Source organism: Plecotus auritus (assembly GCF_963455305.1).
Source record: "Plecotus auritus genome assembly, chromosome: 3".
NCBI classification, from domain to species: domain Eukaryota; kingdom Metazoa; phylum Chordata; class Mammalia; order Chiroptera; family Vespertilionidae; genus Plecotus; species Plecotus auritus.
The window spans coordinates 27113891-27136615 of NC_137772.1; the positions used below are offsets into that span (position 1 = coordinate 27113891).

At 43.0% G+C, this 22725-nt stretch overlaps 1 protein-coding gene across 3 annotated transcripts in view; it reads right to left on the bottom strand.

Annotated features, from left to right (window-relative positions):
* ZMAT4 (zinc finger matrin-type 4) overlaps positions 1-22725 on the bottom strand; it is a 421249-nt gene that overhangs the window by 337335 nt on the left and 61189 nt on the right. For all 3 annotated transcript variants that reach the window (XM_080658638.1, XM_080658636.1, XM_080658637.1), the window contains one exon: positions 9248-9353. In XM_080658638.1, coding sequence (XP_080514764.1) covers positions 9248-9349 — 102 coding nt within the window. In that variant the 5' untranslated portion in view covers positions 9350-9353. The remainder of the gene's footprint in view (positions 1-9247; positions 9354-22725) is intronic.

Here is a 22725-nt window from a genome sequence, read left to right on the forward strand (position 1 = left end):
AGGACACACAGATGCATGTTTTGTTTTTTTTGTTTGTTTGTTTGTTTGTTTGTTATTATCTGTCAGTGATGTTTGTTCAGTTTTTTTTAATGAAAGACTCAAAGAACTATAATGTGTAACTGGTACATTAGCAGAGGACAATAAAACAATAGTTATTCCAGAAATCTAGGTCTTAGAGAGATGGAAAAGTCAATATGCCAATTGCTTCCAGTCACCAAAACGTAAGAGATGTCATTTTAAAAGACATTGTAACTTGAAGACACAGTGAGACTTTTCAGTTATACGTTGTAGCTCAGGCCTTTGGCAAAATTTAGATTAATGATGTGGTCCTTCCACCTACTTTTAGATAACCTCAAGGAGGCCACCATTAAACTGAAAAATAGAATGAGGTACAGAGGTAAGGAAGCAATAAAATAAACAGCCTTGAAAGTGTGTCTAGGAAAGAACTGCATGGTTATGACATAATGGTGCTTTCAGAAAAAAAAATTAATCAAAAGCCTTCTATCTTGTTGAGAGAATTATATTACTAAAGCAGTTATGATCTTGAATTAGAAAAGCTTTGAATATGCAGCAAATCTTAAATCAATCTCAGGCAAGAAGTGGGCTATAAATGCTGGCAGCCTAGGGCCCAAGATCTATTTCGGATGTGGCATGGAGGAGCGTGGACAAGGAAGCACAATAAATGTGTACAGCTGGAGGGCTGAGCCAGGGCTCACTGAGAAAAATAAATAAGAAAGTCCTTCCCAGAGAGGAAGATCAGAATCTATTGGGGGGACTTCCCTGACTTTCTGGAAAGATCATCTTCGCAATGGGTGCCCCACAGGATACCAAATTTGCTATGAGTCAGTGATTACTCTTTGTCTTCTTGCCTTCCTTTCTCTGAATGGGAAATGTTACCACTACTGCTCTAAAGTGTACTGGGAGGAGAGGTAATCTTTCTCTTTATTCATAGGTTCCTGAACCAAAATGAATCACATCCATATTAGTGAGTGGGTAAAACTTGAAGAATGGATGTGTGTGCCCTATGGGTTGAAGAAAAAAATGAAATGGGTATTTGGTGACTAGAGGGATAGATGGTGCAGAGATGATCCTATGTGTTTGTTCAACCCACTTCATTTTCCCACACATTTCTCAACTTCCCATGCAGTTAGGTGGGACCGTGTGATTGAATTCTAGCCAAGGGAAAGATTTGGCCTGACTCCTAAAAATCCAGTGAAAAACATAATTTGCTCTCAGCAAATGAGAAATCATGACACAGAGCATACTCTACCCACTCATAATCAATAAGCATTGAACACACATACCATCTGACAAATGCTCTTAGCCAAAGTGTATATTGTCTCAAGTTGACTGTGTTCTTCAGCTTACTGTTGTTTCTTCACTGAAGCCTCTCTATGAACCATTCATTTTTGTGTTGCAATGAACTATTTTGACTAATAATAGTTGATAAAAGGTAAAATGATTAGACCTGCTAAAATAAAACAACACAATATTTAAGAATAGTTATAAATTTTATAGATGCTCAAGATTCTTAATGAAATGATCTAGAAATAGAGGAAATCAGAAATAGATTGTTAATCAGCTTACCAATAACCCACAACCTTCAGGCCAACTAGAAATAGATTGGAGTCCCCTGACATTATGAAGGGTAATAAGAATTGCTTTAGGCTGGACAAATGCACCAAAAATTATATTAATAGCATCTGGAAGAAGTTAAGCATGTCATGACTATAAGAGATTTCTTTAAATTATGTTTTTATTGATTTTTAGAGAGACAGGAATGGAGAGGGAGAGAAAGAAATGTCAATCAGCTGCCTCCTGCAGGCCCGGGGATCAAGCCTGCAACTTGGGCATGTGCCTTGACCGGGAATGAAACTGATGACTTCTTGGTGCATGGGTCGACACTCAACTACTGACCCACACTGACCAGCTAGAAGAGATTTAAAAATACTAAATCAGCAATTCTTACTGTACAGTGCGAAGAAGGTATCATCACAGGAACCCTGCTATAAAGATCCGTTACTTTTCTCACCCAGTTAATACTTGCATCTCCAGTAGCACATGCCTGCTCTACCCAGGATAGGTGTGGACCCAATGAGCCCTGACAGTACTCAAGTCCATTTAATGTAGTCCCTGGCAGGACTAATGAGCTGGAGAACCACAAATTGTGTTTATAAACACAATTCTCATACATGGGAAAGGAGGTGCACAACCTATATGTTTACTCAGTCAGCTAGAAAAAAGAAAAGGCAAAGTTGAGAGGAAGGTGTGAGAGACCAAGGGAAAGAAGACATTTAAGGCATTAAAGTTCCAGAAAGTTATGATACTTTAATCAGCACATGTTGGGCACCTGAATTTTCACCTTGTCTCTACCCACAATGTACTTATACCCCATCTAGTATTAAAGAGATCAGAGAATGCACTTTGGCTATTCTCCTGCATTAAAAAGAAAGCTGGGTAAGGCTAAAGTCCTTCTGGAAGGCAATCAAAACAACTGAAAGAGGAAAAACCAAGTTCAGGAGGCCCAATGTGCTTGCTGCTACGAGGGAACAATACTGGAGTCTGCCATTCCCTGGTGAGCTAATGAGGTTCATTTACCAGGATTGACATTACTTCAAGATTCAGATATGTGGGAAGGATTTCTCATCAGTTTAGAGAACTGTCTTTCCAATAACTACAAAACCATCACTTATACCTTGAAGGTCAGCTCCCAAGTACAGATTGACTCCTAATGTATACCAATGCATCTTCTGGCCCATCAACGCTTCCATTAAACTTGACCCACTGCTTTCCTCCTCTGGTCTCACCCCCAGACTCTTCATAAACCTCCAAGTTTCAATGAGCAACAACCATGGGCAAAGCTCTGTGGTGGGTGCTGTGGAAATAAATGAAAAAAACTCAATGCATGACTCCTGCCCACCCTCAGGAAGCTTACAGTCTTTTTCGGAGGTGCCAGGATAACTGAGCCACTGATTTCACAAGAAACAGTTAATTCCACACACGGCACGGCAACACAGGGGATATTCGGGTTTATAAGAAAGGGGCAAGCAAAAGGGGCGGGCACATTTATGGCTGGCTTCATTGGGCCTGCCTAACAAGAGTATTCTCTTTTCTTCTAGATCTGCTCATTCACCTGCTTCCTTCAGCTTCACAAAAACAAAAAACAAAAAACAAACAAAAAAAAAACAACAAATTTTCCCTGTCCTTTTTATTTCATTTTGCATGGTCTTCCCTGTACAAAGCCTCCTCCTACATGCCAAAAATTCACTCCTTCACTCATGCAATCAACTCTTTCCCTTTGTAAAAAATTATTCTTTAGCACTTGAAACTACAGCAAACTACTCAAGTGGCCTCACTGCCTAACCTCTATAACATTCAGGCATTCTTTTTTTTTATTATTAAGGTATTACATATCCCGCCATTGCCCCCCACCCCACTCCCGTTCACGCCCTCACCCCCCTGGTGTCTGCATACATTGGTTATGCTTATATGTATGCATACAAGTCCTTTGGTTGATCTCTCCTCCTCACCCCCACCCTCCCCTACCTTCCCTCTGAGGTTTGAGCATCTCTGATCGATGCTTCTCTGACATTCAGGCATTCTTTTTTAAAAAATGTTTTTATTTATTTTAGAGAGAGAAGAAGGAAAAGGATATATAGAGAGAAATGTCAATGAGAGAGAAACATCAATGGGCTGTCTCCTGCACGCCCCCTACTGGAGATCGAGCCTGCAACCTGGGCATGTGCACTGACCAGGCATCAAACCGGTGACCACCTGGTTCATGGGTCAATGGGTCAATACTCAACCACTGAGCCACACTGGCCAGGCCCAAGCATTCTTATTTGAAAGCCTGCTCTTCCCCTCTGTGTTTCTGTCTACTTGTTTTATAAATTCAGACTATTCACCCAGTGAGCAGAGGTAACATCTAATTATAGTTTCCACCAAAACATTAACACGTTAGCAACACTTAGCAAGTAGAAAAAAATAATAATGCCTGACATTTCCCTTTTTTTTTTTTTTTTCATCTCAGGACTTTATATGAAAAAAGAGATTTTTAAAGTATAGCATGAAAGGGTTTGGTCCATTAGATATATATTATGTTTTTCTGTCCTATACAAAGGTTCAGCCTTTTAAATGGGGCATGCAGCTATTAGCCATTAACCCATCTGCTATGTTTTTCTCTCCTGCTCTGCAGGACTGACACACTAGTCTCATGGCACAAGTCATATCAAAAGCTGTTCTTTTCACGATACACCTAAACCACAAATAATGGACTATCATTCAGAAATGCTCAGTTATACTCTTACTAAAGACGCGGTGCATGAGATTCGTGCACTCATGGGGGTCCTTCAGCCTGGCCTGCACCCTCTCACAGTCCTGGAGCCCTCACAGTCCGAGAGCCTTCTGGGGTATGTCCATCAGACATCCTTAGTGCTACCATGGAGGCGGGAGAGGCTCCCGCCACCACCGCTGCACTCACCAGCTGTGAGCCCGGCTTCTGGGCTTCTGGCTGATTGCACTTCCCCGGTGGGAGAGCACTGACCACCAGGGGGCAGCTCCTGCATTGAGCATCTACCCCCTGGTGGTCAGGGCGCATCATAGCAACTGGTTGTTCCACTATTCAGTCGATTTGCATATTACCCTTTTATTATATAGGATGCTCCCAAATACCTAAGAAACTCACAATAATCTAAACACCCCTTCTCTTTATGCCCTGACCCCACCCTACCTATACATGCTCCTATTCCCTCCCTTCCCTACACAAATCCTCCAGTCCAGACAACCAAGCCTCCTCGGTGTTTCTTAGAGATACCAAGACCTCTCATTCCAGCAACCCCTATACCTAACCCATCCATTGAGGCCTAGGAAATTCATGACATTCCCCACAAATCTTTCTTGACCATAATAGCTCTTGGTAATGACTCACTTTTTGGAATTTGAAGTATGCAGCTAATATAAGAAGTTAACAGCACAATGTAGTATATATCAGAAAGCCAAAAAACTAACATTCTGTTTATAACAAACTAAATCAGCAGGCAGCAGAATTCTACAGATCATGTTCTCAGTATCACACACATATTTATACCACACTGAATTATTTGTGGCTTTTCCTTCTAATGAATTTATAATCTTCTTGGGGGCAGAGACTATTTCTCATACAGAAATAGTATGAGAACCCCCTATCATAACTAGCACTAATAGTTCTGGATATGCAGAAAGTACATAGTGGCTTGTCAATGATTTGCTCCATAGGGAAGCTAGGAATATTATGTGGTTGAACTGAAGAATAAAATCATTCTAAAGCAATACATCAGTGATAGAGCACTGAGAAAAAGTATGCCATTTTCAGTGATTTGAGTGGGACTTTGGACTCATAGAGACCCACTCAATATGCAATTTCAGCAGAGAGGATGTGGTGGAGGGAGGGAAGAGATTAACAGACTCAGAGTGTCAGTTCTCAAATGGCCTTTAAAATTATCTAATGTAAGCCATCCTTTTAGAGATGAAGAAGTCCTTGGAAGTCTCCTAACTGAAACTGGGAGACCAGCTGCATCCCATGAGGTGGCCACAGTCCTGACTGTGCCCTTTGCACATGCAAGGCGGCTTTGCAGCAAGAACACACATGCCATTTCTCACTGAAGAAGTGCCTCACCTCTGCCTGGAGGCGGGGAGTGAAACATCATTCAGAGTTCCCATCCATGGTTAATGGGAATGCATTTAATGTTGTTTTAATGATGTGTAACATTGTTAATTGCAGATCTATTATAATTGCTTTCTTTTCTTTTTCTCATCCATGCTACATGAAACAAATACTAACACATCCTCTAAAAAATTACAAGAGTACAGTGTGGTGACAAGGAAACTTGAGTTCAAATAACTAAACCCTTGTCTGAGCAGCTAAGATATTTTTCCTTTTAAACAATATTTTTGTTTTCTTCAATTTTCTGACATTACTTTTTTATCTCATGGAATAACAAAGCAGGGCTAGACATTGTCACCAGGATATTTTTATAAACAAACACTGACTGTGCATCTATGACATACAGGCACAATTCCAGGAATTACAGAAGATCAAATCAATAAGATTCTGTTTCTGTACTCAAGAATCTAGTGAAATGATTAAATATGAGCATAAAATGTCTAGTAAAGGGAGAACATAAAGGACTATTAAAGAAGCTATGGGATTTCAAAGAAAAGATAAATTCCCTGATTTTGCTTAATTGTGGGAAATCAAAAGAATAAAACCATGTGTGTTTATAAAGCAATAGCCATAGAAATTAGGAAGTTCTTAATTTCAAAAGATAGATATTTTCCATATTAGATAATTCTTTAGAATACACATTTACTTCTGACATTCAATTGCCTATTGACAAGAAAATATGCTTTTTTCATAGATGCTACATTTTTAGTTTTCTCCAAAGAGCAACTTTTATTTGCCTTCAACAAAATATTACTACAACAGAGTTAATAATGAAAAACAATATAATTTTGCATGTGTGTCACACTTTACAGCTTCCAAAGCATTTGCACAAATACTATTTCAATAGGTCTCATTGGATTGCCACAAAACGCTGATGGGTACATAGGGTCAGCTTATCGTGATTCTGGGTTTGTAAATGTGCATGTTATTATTATTATTTTCATTGTGCACAGAGGATTCTGAGGCTCAGATGAGTTTTATGAGTGACAGTGACAACTAGCATTTGTCAGACTCATCAGAAAAATTGAAAATTTCTGGCTAAGTTATCCAATCTAAAATTACATACAAATTATTACACTTGAAAACTAAATGGTTCTGGTAAAGTTGGAAAGCCACATGCAAAAAAATAAAACTAGACTATAGTTTGTCCCCACGTATAAAAATGAACTCAAAATGGATCAAAAGACCTAAATATAAGATCTGAAACAATAAATGACATAGAAGAAAACATAGGTACTAATCCTATGGACCTTAGAGAAGTTTTTATGAATTTGACCCTAAAGGCAAAGGGAGTAAGGCAAAAATAAATGAATGGAACTATATCAAATTAAAAGGCTTCTACACAGCAAAAGAAACTGCCAACAAAACAAAAAGGCAACCAACCTAATGGGAGAAGAATTTGCAAACAACAGCTCTGACAAAGGATTAATATCCAAAATGTATAAAGAATTTCTACAACTCAACACCAGACAAACAATCCTATTAAAAAACTAGAGGCCCTGTGCATGAAATTTGTGCACAGCGGGGATTGTGTGTGTTACTCAGCCCAGCCTGCATCCTCTCCAATCTGGGACCCCTTGAGGGATGTCCGACTGCCCACCCCTGCAGGCCTGGTCTCCCCCAACTGCCCTCCCCTGCAGGCCTGGTCCCCCCCAACTTCCCTCCCCTGCTGGCCTGATCACCCCCAACTGCCCTCCTCTGCCGGCCTGGTCCCTTCCAACTGCCCTCCCCTGCAGGCCTGCTCCCCCCCCCCCGCAAGTGCCCTCCCCTGCTGGCCTGGTCTCCTCCAACTGCCCTCCTCTGCTGGCCTGGTCACCCCGAACTGCCCTCCTCTGCAGGCCATCTTGTGGTGGCCATCTTGTGTCCACATGGGGGCAGCCATCTTGTGTGTTGGAGTGATGCCAATTTGCATATTACTCTCTTATTAGATAGGATGGCAAGTGACCTAAACTGAGACTTTTCCCAAGAAGACATACAAATGGCCAACAGATTTATGAAAAGATGCTCAACTTCACTAGCTATTAGGGAAATGCAGATCAAAACTATAATGAGATACCACTTCAAACCTGTTAGAATGGCTATTATCAATAAGACAAGTAATAACAAGTGCTAGAGAGGTTGTGAAGAAAAGGGAGCCCTCATTCACTGCTGATGGGAATATAAACTGGTACAGCCACCATGGAAAACAGCATGGAGGTTCCTCAAACAATAAGAATAGAGTTACCATGTGACCCAGCAATCCCTCTTCTGGGTACTTACCCAAAAATTTTGAAAACATTTATTCACAAAGATATATGCACCCCTATTTTCATTGCAGCATTATTCACGGTAGCCAAGACATGGAAACAACCCAAGTGTTTTTTAATAGAGGACTGTATTAAGAAAATGTAGTACATATATATAATGGAATACTACTCAGCCATAAGAAAAGTAAAATACAGCCATTTGCAACAACATAGATGGACCTTGAGAATGTTATGCTAAACAAAATAAGTCAGTCAGGAAAAGCCAAGAACCACATCATTTCACTCATATGTGGGATATAAAACTGAAAATCACAGACATAGACAACAGTATGGTGATTACCAGAGGGAAGAGGAAAAGAGGATAGGAAAGGGAAAAGCGGACCAAATATATGATGATGGAAGATGATTTGACTTTTGGTGGTGGGAACACAATGCAATATACAGATCATGTATTATAAAAACGTATACTTACAACCATTTAAACTCATTAATCAGGGTCATCCCAATAAATATAATTTAGAAACAAAAAAGAAAGAAAAACCACGTTCCCACTGGCATATGTTCTCTTAAAAAACAAACATGCCCTGGACAGCACTAGGCATCTGGGGGTCCAGCTTCCCCTTTTCTTCATACATGGCCCCTTGTTCCCTCCTCAGACACTGGCCACCCTCTTCTCTCATCTTTTCTTTCCAATAGAGCTTTTAAAGGCAGCCATTTGTACTTCCACCCTAAAGAGCCAAAGGCACTGAATTATGTCCTCCAAGAGTATTTCTGCTTTAAAACTTTGTTATAACTCTGCAGGGGAAGTCTTTCAGCTGATAAACACATTTAGGGCAGCAGCCACCAGGTGGAAGGAGTTTGGTACTGAGCCAGGATGTTGCCATGTTTCCCTGCCGTGAGGAACAAAGGGCCTCAAGCTTATCTTCAGGGTCATTGAAGAAAAGAGAAGCTGGCACTAATGCATCCTGCCTTGTGTCCCTGCAAAGAACTTCAGGGATGAGCAATGACAGATTTAACAGGCAGAGAAAACCCACTGAGTCTTGAGGGGCCAAGGTACAAAGAAAAAAAAACAACCACAATCTGGGAAGCAGCCAGGGGCTGAGAATGATTTCCCCAGCCCTCACCCCCAACGTCACATCCCCACATTGCTCCTGGCCTGAGCTCAGACTACAAAGGTATAAGCCCTGTGGTTCTTAAAATCTTCCCAACTACAGAAAGGGGAACCCTCAAGTCCTACAACCACGACCCATGCTACTCTTTCTTCCATTTGGAAACACTGAGTGGGAAAAGCAGTCCTTACCTCGTAATGGGCCACGCGCTGAGATTCCGATATCAGTTGTGCACTGCACACCTTGCAGTAACTGTCTGTAAATAAATCCTGGTCGATATCGGAGGACTTCATCAGGCTAAAGGAGAATCAACAGAAGAAAAAGTGAGTCCACTGCTTTGATGTTTACGTAAGACATTGACTGTGTGAAAAAGCCAGGAGCATAGTAACAGACCCCATGATAGCAACAGTGGAGAAGCACACCCTAAACCTTTGGTGTTGCCATTTTGAATAACCATAGTAAGTGTATAGTTTATAATTTTCTCATAAATTCCAAATAGGGTTGCCGGTACTGTCAAAAAGGAATTCCAGCTTTAATTTTATCTATTTGATAAATCAGACTTATATCTAATGCACTCATTGTCAAGGAATTATAGAAGAGGATATTTTCACATATGGTTTTATGTTAGCAAAAGATGGCATTTCATATACCCAACAGTAGGAAATAGGTTAAATGAATTTTGATGCATCCACACACTAGAACATTGGGTGATTCCCAAATCTACATTCAGATCAAATCCTTTTTAAAAGAATATTTAGTGAAATAAAAAGTTCACCGTTGTCAACAAAAGAGGTTTATAAATCAATATCAATTTGAATTTGTTTTCAAATATGTATAGGTACATAGAAACATTCCAGGAAATTTTAACAAAATTTTAACAGCAGTTATCTTTGAGATATTATAGGCAATTGCCTATGTAATTTTCTTTATTTTTAAATTGTCTACAATGATCATGTAATACAATTTTGCTTTGTCAACAGCCTTATGATCAATATGAAATCTAATTTTGAGTTTAACTGCTATACTTTGAAAGTTCAAAAAGAAAATCTGACTGATCTATAACCTATACTTTATAAAATATGGAGTCCTCGCCATTCCTGCTGACTTTTCTACCCATAGGTTGTTGAAATTCATAAGGCCACCTTCATTATTTCATACCACAGTTGAGACCACAAAGGTATGTATAAACATAATCATAATCTCAAATTCCAAACCCCAAATCAAAATGCATCCAAGGGTCTAAAGTTTGTGAAAGTGACTTGGCAGAAAGGTGTCTTATAGCAGCTAAAGTATAATGTTACCACCCTAGAAACATACACCAAGGCATCGGAAGGTTTTCCTCCAGCCCACAAATTTGCTTTTACCTCCTACCTGTCAGGCAAAAAGTAAGGAGTGCACCAGACAACATGTGGTATGGAGAGGCAAGAGAATTTCAGACAATGGGTGGGCACCTTGGAGTTCATCTTATTCCAATGCCCTCTTTTTACATATGAGACTGTCTAAAAGCACATTGTTGATGCTTGGTGTGGTCATAAATACCACCTAGCTTACATGATTTTAATTTTCACACTCCAGATCCATCCCAGGTCTAATGCTACCCACCACTCATGTGATGTTGGAAGAGTCATTAATCCCTGTACGTCTCAGTTTCCCTCCTATAAAAATTGAGAACATAATATTTTCCATGCCTCCTTAAAGAACTGTGGTGAATATCAAAAGAAGAAATATAGGAGAAGGAACTATATAAATGGCCAAATTCTCTCTATTTTGAAGGGATTGTTTTTACACTTTTAATAATATATCTACTGATGTTGGTAAGATGTTAGCCAAGTCGTTTTTTAATGATATGAATAAGTTCATTTTCATGGTCCTTGACATATACTGAACTGTGGAGCTGGGCTCCATTGGTATGGCTATGTGATACCTTGTGTCTATCTGCCTCCTGAAGTCCTGTTGACCGTCTCTAGAGACTCCACTTCTGGAGAAGCTGAAGGTACATTTAGAAGAGTATGTTCCCAAGAGGAGTGAGAGAAAGTTGGATCCCAGTTCAATAACATCAAATACAATGCTTTGCCTCTTGGTCTGTCCTGTTCTGGCTTCAGAGAAATAAGACTGTTGCTAATGAGATTGGTGCATTCTGTACCTTGAACTGCCTCATGTCAGAGATCTTGTCCCTGGTTTTGTTTCTGTTCTAGAGGCTCATTATGTTCTCTTTTACTTTGAACATGGAATCTAGGTCTTCAATTTTGAAACCAAATTTGGACTCTTGACTCTGGAACCCCAATTTCCTTAGCAAGTTGTTCTGTGGACTCAATCCCAGGATATGAGTTGTTCCCAGTGCCACAATGAAGGTGTGCAATTGGGAGGAAGTGTAGCTGGTAGGACTCTGTCTTCTCTACTTTGAATCTTCTCCACAAGGTGATCTTGGTCTTGGTTTGCTTCTAAGTCCTCTTTGGGTTCTGGTCTTTTCTGGACTTGGTGCCTAGCTCTTCAATTCTGAAACCAAATCAGGATTCTAGACACTTCAATGTCTATTTCTAAAGCAAGCTTTTGCTTGGAAGTATAACCTGGGTGAGGTGTATGTTGAATGCTTTGATGAGGATTTTCAATAGATCTTCTGTGAACGGGGTGCAGCTTCGTCTATGACTCATTGCTATGGTCTTGTTTGGAGAGTTGTCTTGAGCTATGTTGGAAGAGTGTCCTGAAGTCTCAGCCTTCAACCAAGAGTAACCAAGTCTTGATTAAAGCAACAAAATGAAATATTGTGGTACATTTTGAAGAATTTTTGAAACCATCTAAATAGCTGGGCCACATGAGTAAAGTATCTTCCTGGAATAAAAGGATGCCTGCTTAACAACTCCAAACTCACTTTCTACTGTGGCCTTGGCTGTCATGGCCCATTAGGGCATTTGTATTAAGTGATTTAGCACAACAATACTTCTGGTTTTTCAACGCCCCACAACCATAGGAATGGCAGGTAGTAAAAACCACTGACTCACACAGCTGAAGTGGACATATTTTTCTGAGAGCATCAGTATTGGCAGACAGCCCAGGAAGCCTAGAGTCCCACACCGAAAGTGCCTGGAGACTCATTATCTCACATGACAACCTGTTCCAGAGAGTCTGGCAACTCTAGTTGTCAGGTACTTTTTAGGTTGCATCAAAATCCCACTGTAGATTTCACTCACTGATTCTGTCTTTGGATACAACACAGAACAATTTTACTCTCCTTTTTCACGAGATATCCTCCATCAAATGTTTGAAGATAGCTCTCTTCTATCTATTCCCACTCCCTGTCCTGTCTTGGTAATCTTGGTCTATATCTATCTCCTTATAGGCCACATTCAAAGGCAGTCCTGAGAGCATAATGAAACACTACAGATATGGTCTAAATGGTGCAGAGAATCACAAATTCATATGACTATCCAAAATATCCATTGTCATTTTTTTAATTTTATTTTATTGTTTAAAGTATTACATATAGTAGTACATATATCTCCTTTTTTCCCCCGTAGACCTTCCTTCAGCCTCCCCTATCCATTGTCATTTGTAATGGTTTCTATTCACATCCTGAAATGTAAATGGAGGAGAGGTGCTTTGGTGATGGGAAGATGTAGTACAACATTTTGAAATGCCAAATGGGAGATTTATTAGGTGTAGTTTTGAAGCTAGGCTCCTACAAGTAGCTGTGTTTAAATATTGTGTTCTCTGCTATTTTTAATAAAGAAGTGCACGAAAATAGATTCATGGTTGACCTGGTTAATAGGAATCTACAAACTCACTGCACACTCCTTCCTCATTATACAATCGACTGCAGAAATCAAACACTGTGAAAGCATATTCAAGGTACATGTCGGACCAAGTGGGACCCGTAGGAGTCTGAGTCTTGGTAAAGCAGCTGTGCAGCAGAAATAGCATTAAAGACAGAATATAAAACTTGTGTGCTAAAATAAATATATTCAAAGGAAGAAGAGACGATCATGGACTTTTTTTAACTGTTTTATATAAATGTTTGCGCAAAAGAATCTTGATTTAAATAAGCCCATATATAGTAAAATGACAATAAAGACCCCTCCAAAATTTACAAGGCCAAAATGGAATACACAAATAGGTTAAATTCCAGTGGGAGGCAATTAGTGGACAAGTGTCAGCCAGGTTTGTGCATGAGGGCTTTTCTCCAGTAGAAGAGAACTCTCTCTGCGAGGTCACTTTAAACAGCTAGAAGGACTGATTTGTGATTTAAAAAGTGAAATTCCCAAGGGGTCAAGGGACTGCCAGTTGACTCCCTCTTCTGGCTTCTTTAGAATAGGGTTATCAGCTTCTTTGGCCTTAAGAAGCACAGGTGAGCTGCTAAGAAAAAAGAAAACAAACCTGATTTCCTGGCTTTTGCCTTGTCCATGGTTCTGAATTAGCAGCTAGACCAGAAACAGGGCAGGGCCACTTACTGGTCAGTCCTACTGTCACATCAGAACCAATGTGTGGTGACCTCCACCCTAGAAACACACTCACTGTGCTACACTCTGAGGCCTTGTGAGACTGTAAGGAGAGAGACAAGAGCGGGGAAGCAGGAGTGTGATTTTCTGAATCTGAAAGAGATTGAATGAAAGCTTCCTCAGTGTTCCCCAGCCTGGTGCATTCCAAAGCAAACACTGAAGATTTGAATAACCTCTCTATCACTCTTCAGTATTCATAGGGAATAGTGTTACCTGCATTTTAGTAGAAGAAGAAGAAGAAGAAGAAGAAGAAGAAGAAGAAGAAGAAGAAAAAGGAGAAGAAGAAAGAAAAAGAAAAAATCCCAGAGTGGAGTCAAAGGCAGCATTGGAACAAGAGTCTGATCAGATTTTATTTTGCTGTCCCAGGTCTCTATATAGAGATTTATTTACAGGTATAGCAGTGACAGTGTAAGACTCTGAGGTACAGATAGGTATCCCATCTAATAAAAGAGTAATATGAAAATTAACCATCACTCCACCATGCCCACAAGCCACGCCCACAAGCCAATCAGGAGCAAATATGCAAATAACCCAACCAAGATGGCTACCGTCACAGAGAGCAGGAGGGAGGCTTGGGTTTCCCCGGCAATGGAGGAAGCCAAGTTTCCACCTGACCTTGCTGGCCTAGGCCTCCACTCAAGGCTACAAAGTTTCAATGATAGAAGATACATAAATCCAAACAGAAATGGCGGCAGACACAGAGCTGGAAAGAGCAGGAGGCTAGGGTTGCCCCGGGCGATGGAGGAAGCCAAGCTTTCCACACACCCTGACCAGCCCAGGCCTCCACTTAAGGCTACAAAGTTTCAATTATAGAAGATACATAAATCCCAATAGAAATGGCTGCCACTCCCGAGCAAGCAGAAGGCTTGGCTCCGCTCCAGGCTACAAAGTTTCAATTGTAGAAGATAAATAAACCCCAGATTCCAAGGCCTCCGCTTGGGTCACCAGGGGGCGTGGCCGGCCTGCAAACCACCACAGTCCCCTCACCCAGGCCGCCTCATGCCCCAAGGGAACCCCCACCCTGATCTGGGACATCCTTCAGGGCAAACCAGCTGGCCCCCACCCGTACACCAGGCCTCTATCCTATCTAATAAAAGAGTAATATGCAGATTGACCATCACTCCAACACACAAGGTGGCTGCCCCCATGTGGTCAAAGATCCTGCCCCCATGTGGACACAAGATGGCCACCACAAGATGGCCAGCAAGGGAGGGCAGTTGGGAGGGACCAGGCCTGCAAAGGAGGGCAGTTGTGAGTGATCAGGCCAGCAGAGGAGGGCAGTTGGGAGGGACCAGGCCTGCAAGGGAGGGCAGTTAGGGGTGACCAGGCCTGCAGGGAAAGGCAGTTGGGAGGGACCCAGGCCTGCAGAGGAGAGCAATTAGGGGTGACCAGGCCAGCAGGGGAGGGCAGTTAGGGGAAAACAGGCTGGCAGGGGAGCAGTTAGGCATCAATCAGGCTGGCAGGGGAGTGGTTAGGGGGTGATCAGGCTGGCAGGCAGAAGCGGTTAGGGGCAATCAGGAAGGCAGTCAGGCGAGCAGTTGGGAGCCAGCAGTACTGGATTGTGAGAGGGATGTCCAACTGGCAGTCGAACATCCCTCGAGGGGTCCCAGATTGGAGAGGGTGCAGGCTGGGCTGAGGGACACCCCTCGAGGGGTCCCAGATTGGAGAGGGTGCAGGCTGGGCTGAGGGACACACCCCCCCCCCAGTGCGCAAATTTCATGCACCAGGCCTCTAGTAATATATAAAGGAAGCATAAAGGAGAAGAGAATTTGTTTCTTAATAATGATTTTGAGTATCTACAATGTGTAAAGCACAGGGATAACAGAAAACACAAGTCTTGTCTTCCAAATCATCATGAGCTATTGAATGATAAGAGATACACACACACACACACACACACACACACACACACACACACACACACACACAATTACTGAAGGCATAGGTAGCAAGTGTAATTTGGCCAGTAAAACATGCTACAGGATTTGAGAAGACAAGAGGGACTATAAGAAACTCTTCAAAGAGGATCTACAAGAGTTGAACATTTAAAGATGGATAGAATTAGAGTGGAGGGAAATGGGTTTCAACTCAAAAGCTAATTCTTTTTCATGGCACAGAGAAAAATCTTACCAGCAGCAGGCATGGGAAGATAAATATGAGGGGTGTCAGTGGGGCTAATTTAAGATTATGCAACATAAAGTGAGGTGATGGCAAAATGTAAGGGAGAAAAGATACACAAAGCTTGGTACCCAGATGGAAGGAGGAGAGACTGGGGGAGAAGTGCCAGGTCCCAAAACTGTTCTAAAGGTGCAAGAAAGGGCCTTTTCAGCATCTTCAGTTGAAGGGATGAAGCTTCCTTTCTGCTTCTTTCTGCATCTCACAAGCGGATTTCAGGAACATGGCAAAGAGTAATATTCTTCATTCCATTCCATTTCTGATAGTGCTAAAATAGCTTCAGACTCAAAGATCCCAAACCCGTGTGGGGCTCCTCAGAGGAAAAAGACATTAGTTCAAATCCAAGTTGGTAGCTCGCCAACTAGGTTTTGAACAAGTTCATATCCTCCCTGAGCCTCTGCTTTCTCATTTGTGAAACAGGGAAGACATTCTTACAGGACTATTGTGAGGATTGGAAACTATGTAGATTAAACACACACATACACACACACACACATCTAACAAAGACTGTGGCGTATGGCATACACTAAAAAACAGATATTACCACCATTATTATAAATATTAATTTTGTATTATTATTATTATTCTCATTTTCAGGAGGGATGTTGTAAATATTTAAGCAGAGAAATAAATAGATCCACATTCCCACTAAGGGGGAAGATAACACAGTCGGTGTGCTGAAATCATAGCTTTTATTGCCATCCCAGGCCTTCTCTTTTGTATTAACAATATCATCCACACAAAAAATGGCTCATTTCCACTGCATTCCACTGCCAGCTGACACTCGGGCCTTCTGCTGTGAAGAACCCATGTTTCATGAGCATTTAAAATCTATTTTTGTTGTCGGTCGGTGCCGATACTGGCAGAGGGGGCAGTTTGATGAGAACTCAATCCCACCTTCTCTCTTGCCCATTAGTGCTCTTCTCACTATGCCCTGCTCCCTGGGGGACACCAGGGGAAGCACACACCACCCCAAAACTGGATGCATTCCAGCTATCTGGACTCTCAGCCACTTAACTGTGGTCACCCTGAGATGGCCACAGCAGTCATGCCCCTCCAGTCCCTTGTGAAGAGAAGCCCTTGGCTTGGTGATCCCCGCCCATGGGTGTCCTGTAATTACAGTAAAATTGTGCATTTCCACTATAAAACTCATCTATAAGATCCAATAAACTACTTTCCACCCACTCCATCCCCCTCCCCTCACTAGCCTTTAAAGATTTGATTTAAGCCCTGGCTGGTTTGCTTAGTGATTAGAGCATCAGCCTGAGGACTGAAGGCTCTGGAGTTTGAGTCTCTGTCAAGGGCATATACCTAGGGTGTAGGTGTGATCCTCAGCCCCAGTTGGAGAGCATGCAGAAGGCGACCAGTGGATGTGTCTCACGTAGATGTTGCTCTCACTCTCTCACTTCTCCTACCTCCCTTCCACTCTCTCTAAAATCAATGGAAAATTTTTTTTTAAAATTGGTTTTAAGACCCATGGCAATTTTAAACAAAGAGCTGCTTTCACCTTTAGGGGCAGATTTCTGAATTTCCAAACTCACTCCATATGCCTTTGTGAACTCAATGATACCAGGGATTGTGGCTCCTCTAAAGATGCTCCAAACAGTGCTTGACACTCGTGACAGCTCCAGACCCAGAAGGAATACAAATTTTATTTGACTATTATCAGAGTATTACGTGCTGCTCCTGAGCCAGGCTTCCGGCTAAGGGCCTAAGCGCCTGTTTTAATTCCCTCACAGAGACAGGCAGAGTCGTCAGCCTCATTTTCTAGATGAGAAACTAAGGTTTAGGAGTTGTGTCACTACTCGAGGGTCACCCAGATCCTAAGTGGCAGTCAAGTGTCCAAAAAGCAAGCCAGGGGATGTCTATGCCATCAGCTCAGTCCTCACCCTGGGCTGTCTCCCTGTGATGGAACTCAGTACATGAGCCCTTCACTCTGTTTCCCTACTGCCTTTCTAGTGAGCACCATAAAAAGTACTTAACATGGCCCACCAACATGGCTCAGTGGTTGAGCTTCAACCTATGAACCAGGAGGTCATGGTTCGATTCCCAGTCAGGGCACATGCCTGGGTTGTGGGCTCGGTCCCTGCTGAGGGGCATGCAAGAGGCAGCCCATCAATGATTCTTTCTCATCATTGATGTTTCTATCTCTCTCTCTCACTTTCCCTTCCATATATATATATATATACACACATACACACACACACACACACTGAGTGGCCAGATTATTATGATCTCTGAACACATAATAATCTGGCCGCCCAGTGTATATCCTATATAATAAAAGGCTAATATGCAAATTGTCCCCTTGACCACGAGTTCAACCAGCAGGCAGGCAGGCCAACCACCCATGTCCCCTCCCCCTGGCCAGGCTGGCCGGACCCCACCCATGCACGAATTCATGCACCGGGCCTCTAATGTCTATATATATTATCACTGAGTGGCCAGATTATTATGCGTTCAGAGATCATAATAATCTGGCCACTAAATATATATATATATATATATATATTATCACTTAACATGAAAGCAGAGGGCAGACATCCTGCCCATAGTTAATCTGCTGTGGCCTGGAGCACCCCTACTGCCCAGGCAGAGCCTTGACAGCTGTTACTGACCTCAGGGCACAGACTTTCTTCCAGGTTTTCATGTGAACCAAGCTGGAGTACGCTCTCGCCTTCCCATACAGTCTAGTCCGGCTTCTGCCTACACATCCACAGAGCCTGCTCCTCTGTGACCTCATCCTCAGAGAGGCACCTACCCCTGCCCTCCCCAAATACCACAGCACCCTCTGTCCTGACCAGCTCCTCTTCATCCACAGTGGGACATTCCACTCTGTGCCCACCCTCACCCCACTAAGGCCACTGCTCCTAGCAGCTGCTATACTCTGTGTCCACTGAACTTCTGTGTCGTTCCATTCTGACAAGCTGAATGGTAGATTAAAAACGCCACCAGGTAAAAGGAACCATTCCCCAATTATGAAGGTGAAACACATGTGAGGCATATCATTGCTGTTAAAATTCAGCCACATTTAAAAATTGTTAACATCCCAAAAGCTATTGACATTGTTTCGGTTTTGTTTTATCAGTACTGGAATGGATCAAACTCTGCTCAGAAGGGGGAAAGGTGTGAGAACCAGGGCTGGCCCATTATCAGCACAGAACAAAGAAACCTTAGTCTACTCCTGTGTGTCCTTTTAAGTTTTTATTCCACTTGTAAAAGGGCCCCTGAACCAGATTTCACCCTTGTGGCCCAACCTTTGCTCCATTACCCTTTCAGGTTGTACACTGTCCTCCGGGGACAGGTTAAAATGCCTTCCCCTCTAACCCCTGCAGCAACAAAAGGAAAAAGCCTTGAGAGACAAACCTGTGGTTTTAGCACACATCTCCACAGCAACCACCCCACCCCCAACTCAGGTCCAGCAGTTGTAGAGGATGCACTGGAAGTAGGGACTGCCCTGTTCCTTTCACATCTCCCTCCACATGGAGATGGGTGATGCAGGGCTGGGTTGCCATGGCAGCAGACCAAGCAACCTTAGGAGGGAAGAAAAAAAAACAAAAACCATGAGAAGTACTCCAGAAATGAAAGCGTATTGGTCTTCCATGAAATCATGCCAGAGAGAAAAGGGGGTGGGGGCAGTGCCCAGCAGCATAGAGGAAGTAAGTGCCCGAAACCTAGCTTTGGGGCCCTGAAGACTCCAGCACACACTTTCCTTTCATTCACCATACACCCCATAGGTGGTCAGTTCTGGGAACTTGAAACCTCCTGTGAAGTGGCTGAATCAGGGTGAAGGTCACATGTGTGACTGGCTTAAAGAATCTTGTTGATTCCCTGTTTCTTGGGATGAGCCCTTTCTTCTGGTCTGATGCTGCTTTCCCGGTCCCCGATGTTGTTCAGACAAAGGAATGGGGCAGTCCAGGCCCCTCTCCATACATCCTGCACATGCAGTGGAAGCTCTGTTTTCCAGCCTGAGCTTTGTTTAAAGAGACAGAGAGAGAGAGAGAGAGAGAGAGAGAGAGAGAGAGAGAGAGACTGCACACCACTCCCTTCCTTGGCATTGCCAGGAGCTGCATAGCTGACTCACACCACTTGAATAATTGCCTTTAATGGCACCATTTTCTTTGCATGTAAATCCAAGTTCTGTGATTCCTGACTCAGAGGTATCTGCCACTGCTGGGCACATGCTTCACTCACCGCCCTGGGCCGCGGAGCCATATCTGTCAGTCTCATTCACATATGGCACAGGCTGGTCTGACGACATCTGGCAGGACAGCAGCAAGCATGCCCCCAGCTTGGGCCACCCTCTGTGGGCACACACGCATGCCTCTGCCACCTCTGAGGAGGCATGTGTGCCTGAGTCCTCGCCACTTCTCCCTCTCTGGCCCCTTCACCTTTGTCTGAATGTACACATCTGAATTTCAGACTCCAAGGATATAAATGGAGCCCAAAGTTTCAGGACACTCCAGCCCTTAGATTTTTTTATGAAATTTACCAAATGGCCCCTGTGCAAGTCCAGGTCATTATACAGCTTCACTAGGATCCTCCCACGTATTCATTAAATGGATTTTTATTGAACATTTACTATGTGCTGATCTCACGGAGAAGGTTTGCATACTGGGATCAGGCACAAGCCATTCTACGCAAACACAGCCAGCATTCCTGTCTCCTTCTGCACATACATAAACTATTCACACCAGCTAATAGACAATGACCTGGCTCTTCCACATGTCATTCTAGAATCTCTACTTGCCCCATGGCCCAATGGTCCTCACTAAGATTTTAATGTTGAACGTTTGCCTGCAGCTAACAGCAGAGACTGGGCATGGAGGTGAGCGGAGCTAGCAGGTATTCCAAATGACGAAAGCCGTCCTACCTGGGTTCCAAAGGCCCTTTTGGAAGCTGCTTTGGGGAGAGCCCTGGCAATAAAGCAGCGAGCTCAACTGCACCAGGCTGACTGACAGGTCTGGGAGGCCTGATGGAGCGCTCTTGTCAGGGAAAACACTGTCTACGTTTGCAGGATATTCACAAGTAAACTGCCTCCCCCCTGCCAGTCACAGTGGGACAGAGCATTTTCTTCCTCTTTCTATCCTTTCAGAGGGGTGACAGGGGTGGTGGGTGGAGAGTTTGAATTTCCCATCGCTTCATCCCTTCAAGTCAGAGCACAAACAGAGCGCCCATCGCAGGAGGAAAGCCAGAGGCAGAGAAAACAAAACAATCCCTGGCCCACGAGAGAAGGAGGGGCAGGAAGGAGGAAGTAGCGGGGAGAAGAACACACTTCTTATGCTTTCTGTTGCTTATTCCATCAAACTAAAGGGCTGCGCACCCAGGTGGAAAAGCCACTCACATTTGAGAGAGCAGGCACCCACCCTCCCCCACCACTCAAGGGAGGAATGCCAAGGACTCCCGCTCTCCAGTGCGTGAGCTCCCTGTGCCTGCTCAACAAGCTCAAAGATAAGACCTTCCTTTTTAACGGTGGGTACAAGCCTTCGAACACACAGTTTATAAATAAGTATTCCATTACTCTAACTTGTTTACATGATTTATCTTCACAAGACTGCCCCCACCAAACCAGACAGATTGAGGGCAGATTTAAACGCTGCTATCGCATCCGGGCTCTGAGGCACCGCGCTGCACCTGTACCTAGCTGCAGAGGAGGCGCAGACGAGGCAGACCAAGCTGCTGCAGGGAAAGCCATGACTTTTATTTTAATCCATACTCCAAGGCTGCTGCTTGGGCTGTCCGTCAGCCAGCAGGCATGTTCAGCTCCGTCCTCCACCACAGCTCACTAGCTGGACTTGGCCTCTCCGTGGAACCCTATTTGGTCTACATTTGCCTGCTGCCTTTTCCAAAAATCTGCACAATTGTAAAGTCCATGTATAAGTATCTAGAGTGGCCAAGTTGGGAAGGCACAGGAATTAAAAGGCTGCAGAGTTAGGGGCTGCCCATCCACAAACTGACAAGAGCCCATGCTTAGGTCTGCCGGTTCCTAGAAATTGTTCAGTCAGAACTTCTTTTCCCATCGGAATGTTGGTGTGAGATCCAGTGCCACCTCTTGCTTTGGGATGCAGCAATAGGTAGTGAAAATGATGATAGCTTAGGGATTCAGCTACCAAGGAGATAAACATATAAAGATATGTGTATTTTGCTCATTAATGATGAAAGGATTAGTGAAAATTAAAATAGCTGACTATCTCAAGTGTTGAGGATGTTGTGTGGACACATGGGGTCTTTCATGCATTTTTGACAGGAGGATGAGTTGAAAGCATTATTACATGAAGCTAAACAACCCAACAACTGTACTCTAGTTTACAGGCAAGAATACTCTCACTCATGCACAATTCCAGGCAGGTAAAGGATGATGACACTAGCATTGTTCAAATAGCCAACCCTATAATCAGCCCCAATGAGTAAACTGAGGTATAGTCATAATGTAAGTGAGTATAAAGTCCATGTCTGGGGAATTGTTTTCCAGCCCTGTCAAGCTCCCAGTGTTTAAGCTGAATTAAGGTAATGCTACATAAGCCCTGGAATCAGTGGCTTAGTTCACTAGAATGGGTAAACTGAGGTATAGTCACAACGTAAGTGAGGCATGGCAACACACCAGACTGTGGCTGAATCACAGCAATCTAATATCTACATGGAAAAATGTAAGTCAGAGTACATACACAAGATCCTTTTTATAAAGTCAAAAACAACTACAATAAAAATAGATACATGTACATAAGCTACAACTCTTAAAACGTTTGGTACAAAAATGAGGACAGAATTCAGGATGACGATTTCTTAGGAGGGGCAGGATGAGAGAGAATCACATGACTAGATAGACGCAGGTTGCTGCCAGATCTTAACTTTGCTTTGGAAGATGTTATAGGTGTACTCATTCAGATATTACAGATGGAGAGAGAGAGAGAGAGAGAGAGGGAGAGAGATATGATAGATGCCACATATGCATTAATGATGAGAGATAATTTTCTAGAAATGAATTTGCTACACTCTCTGTA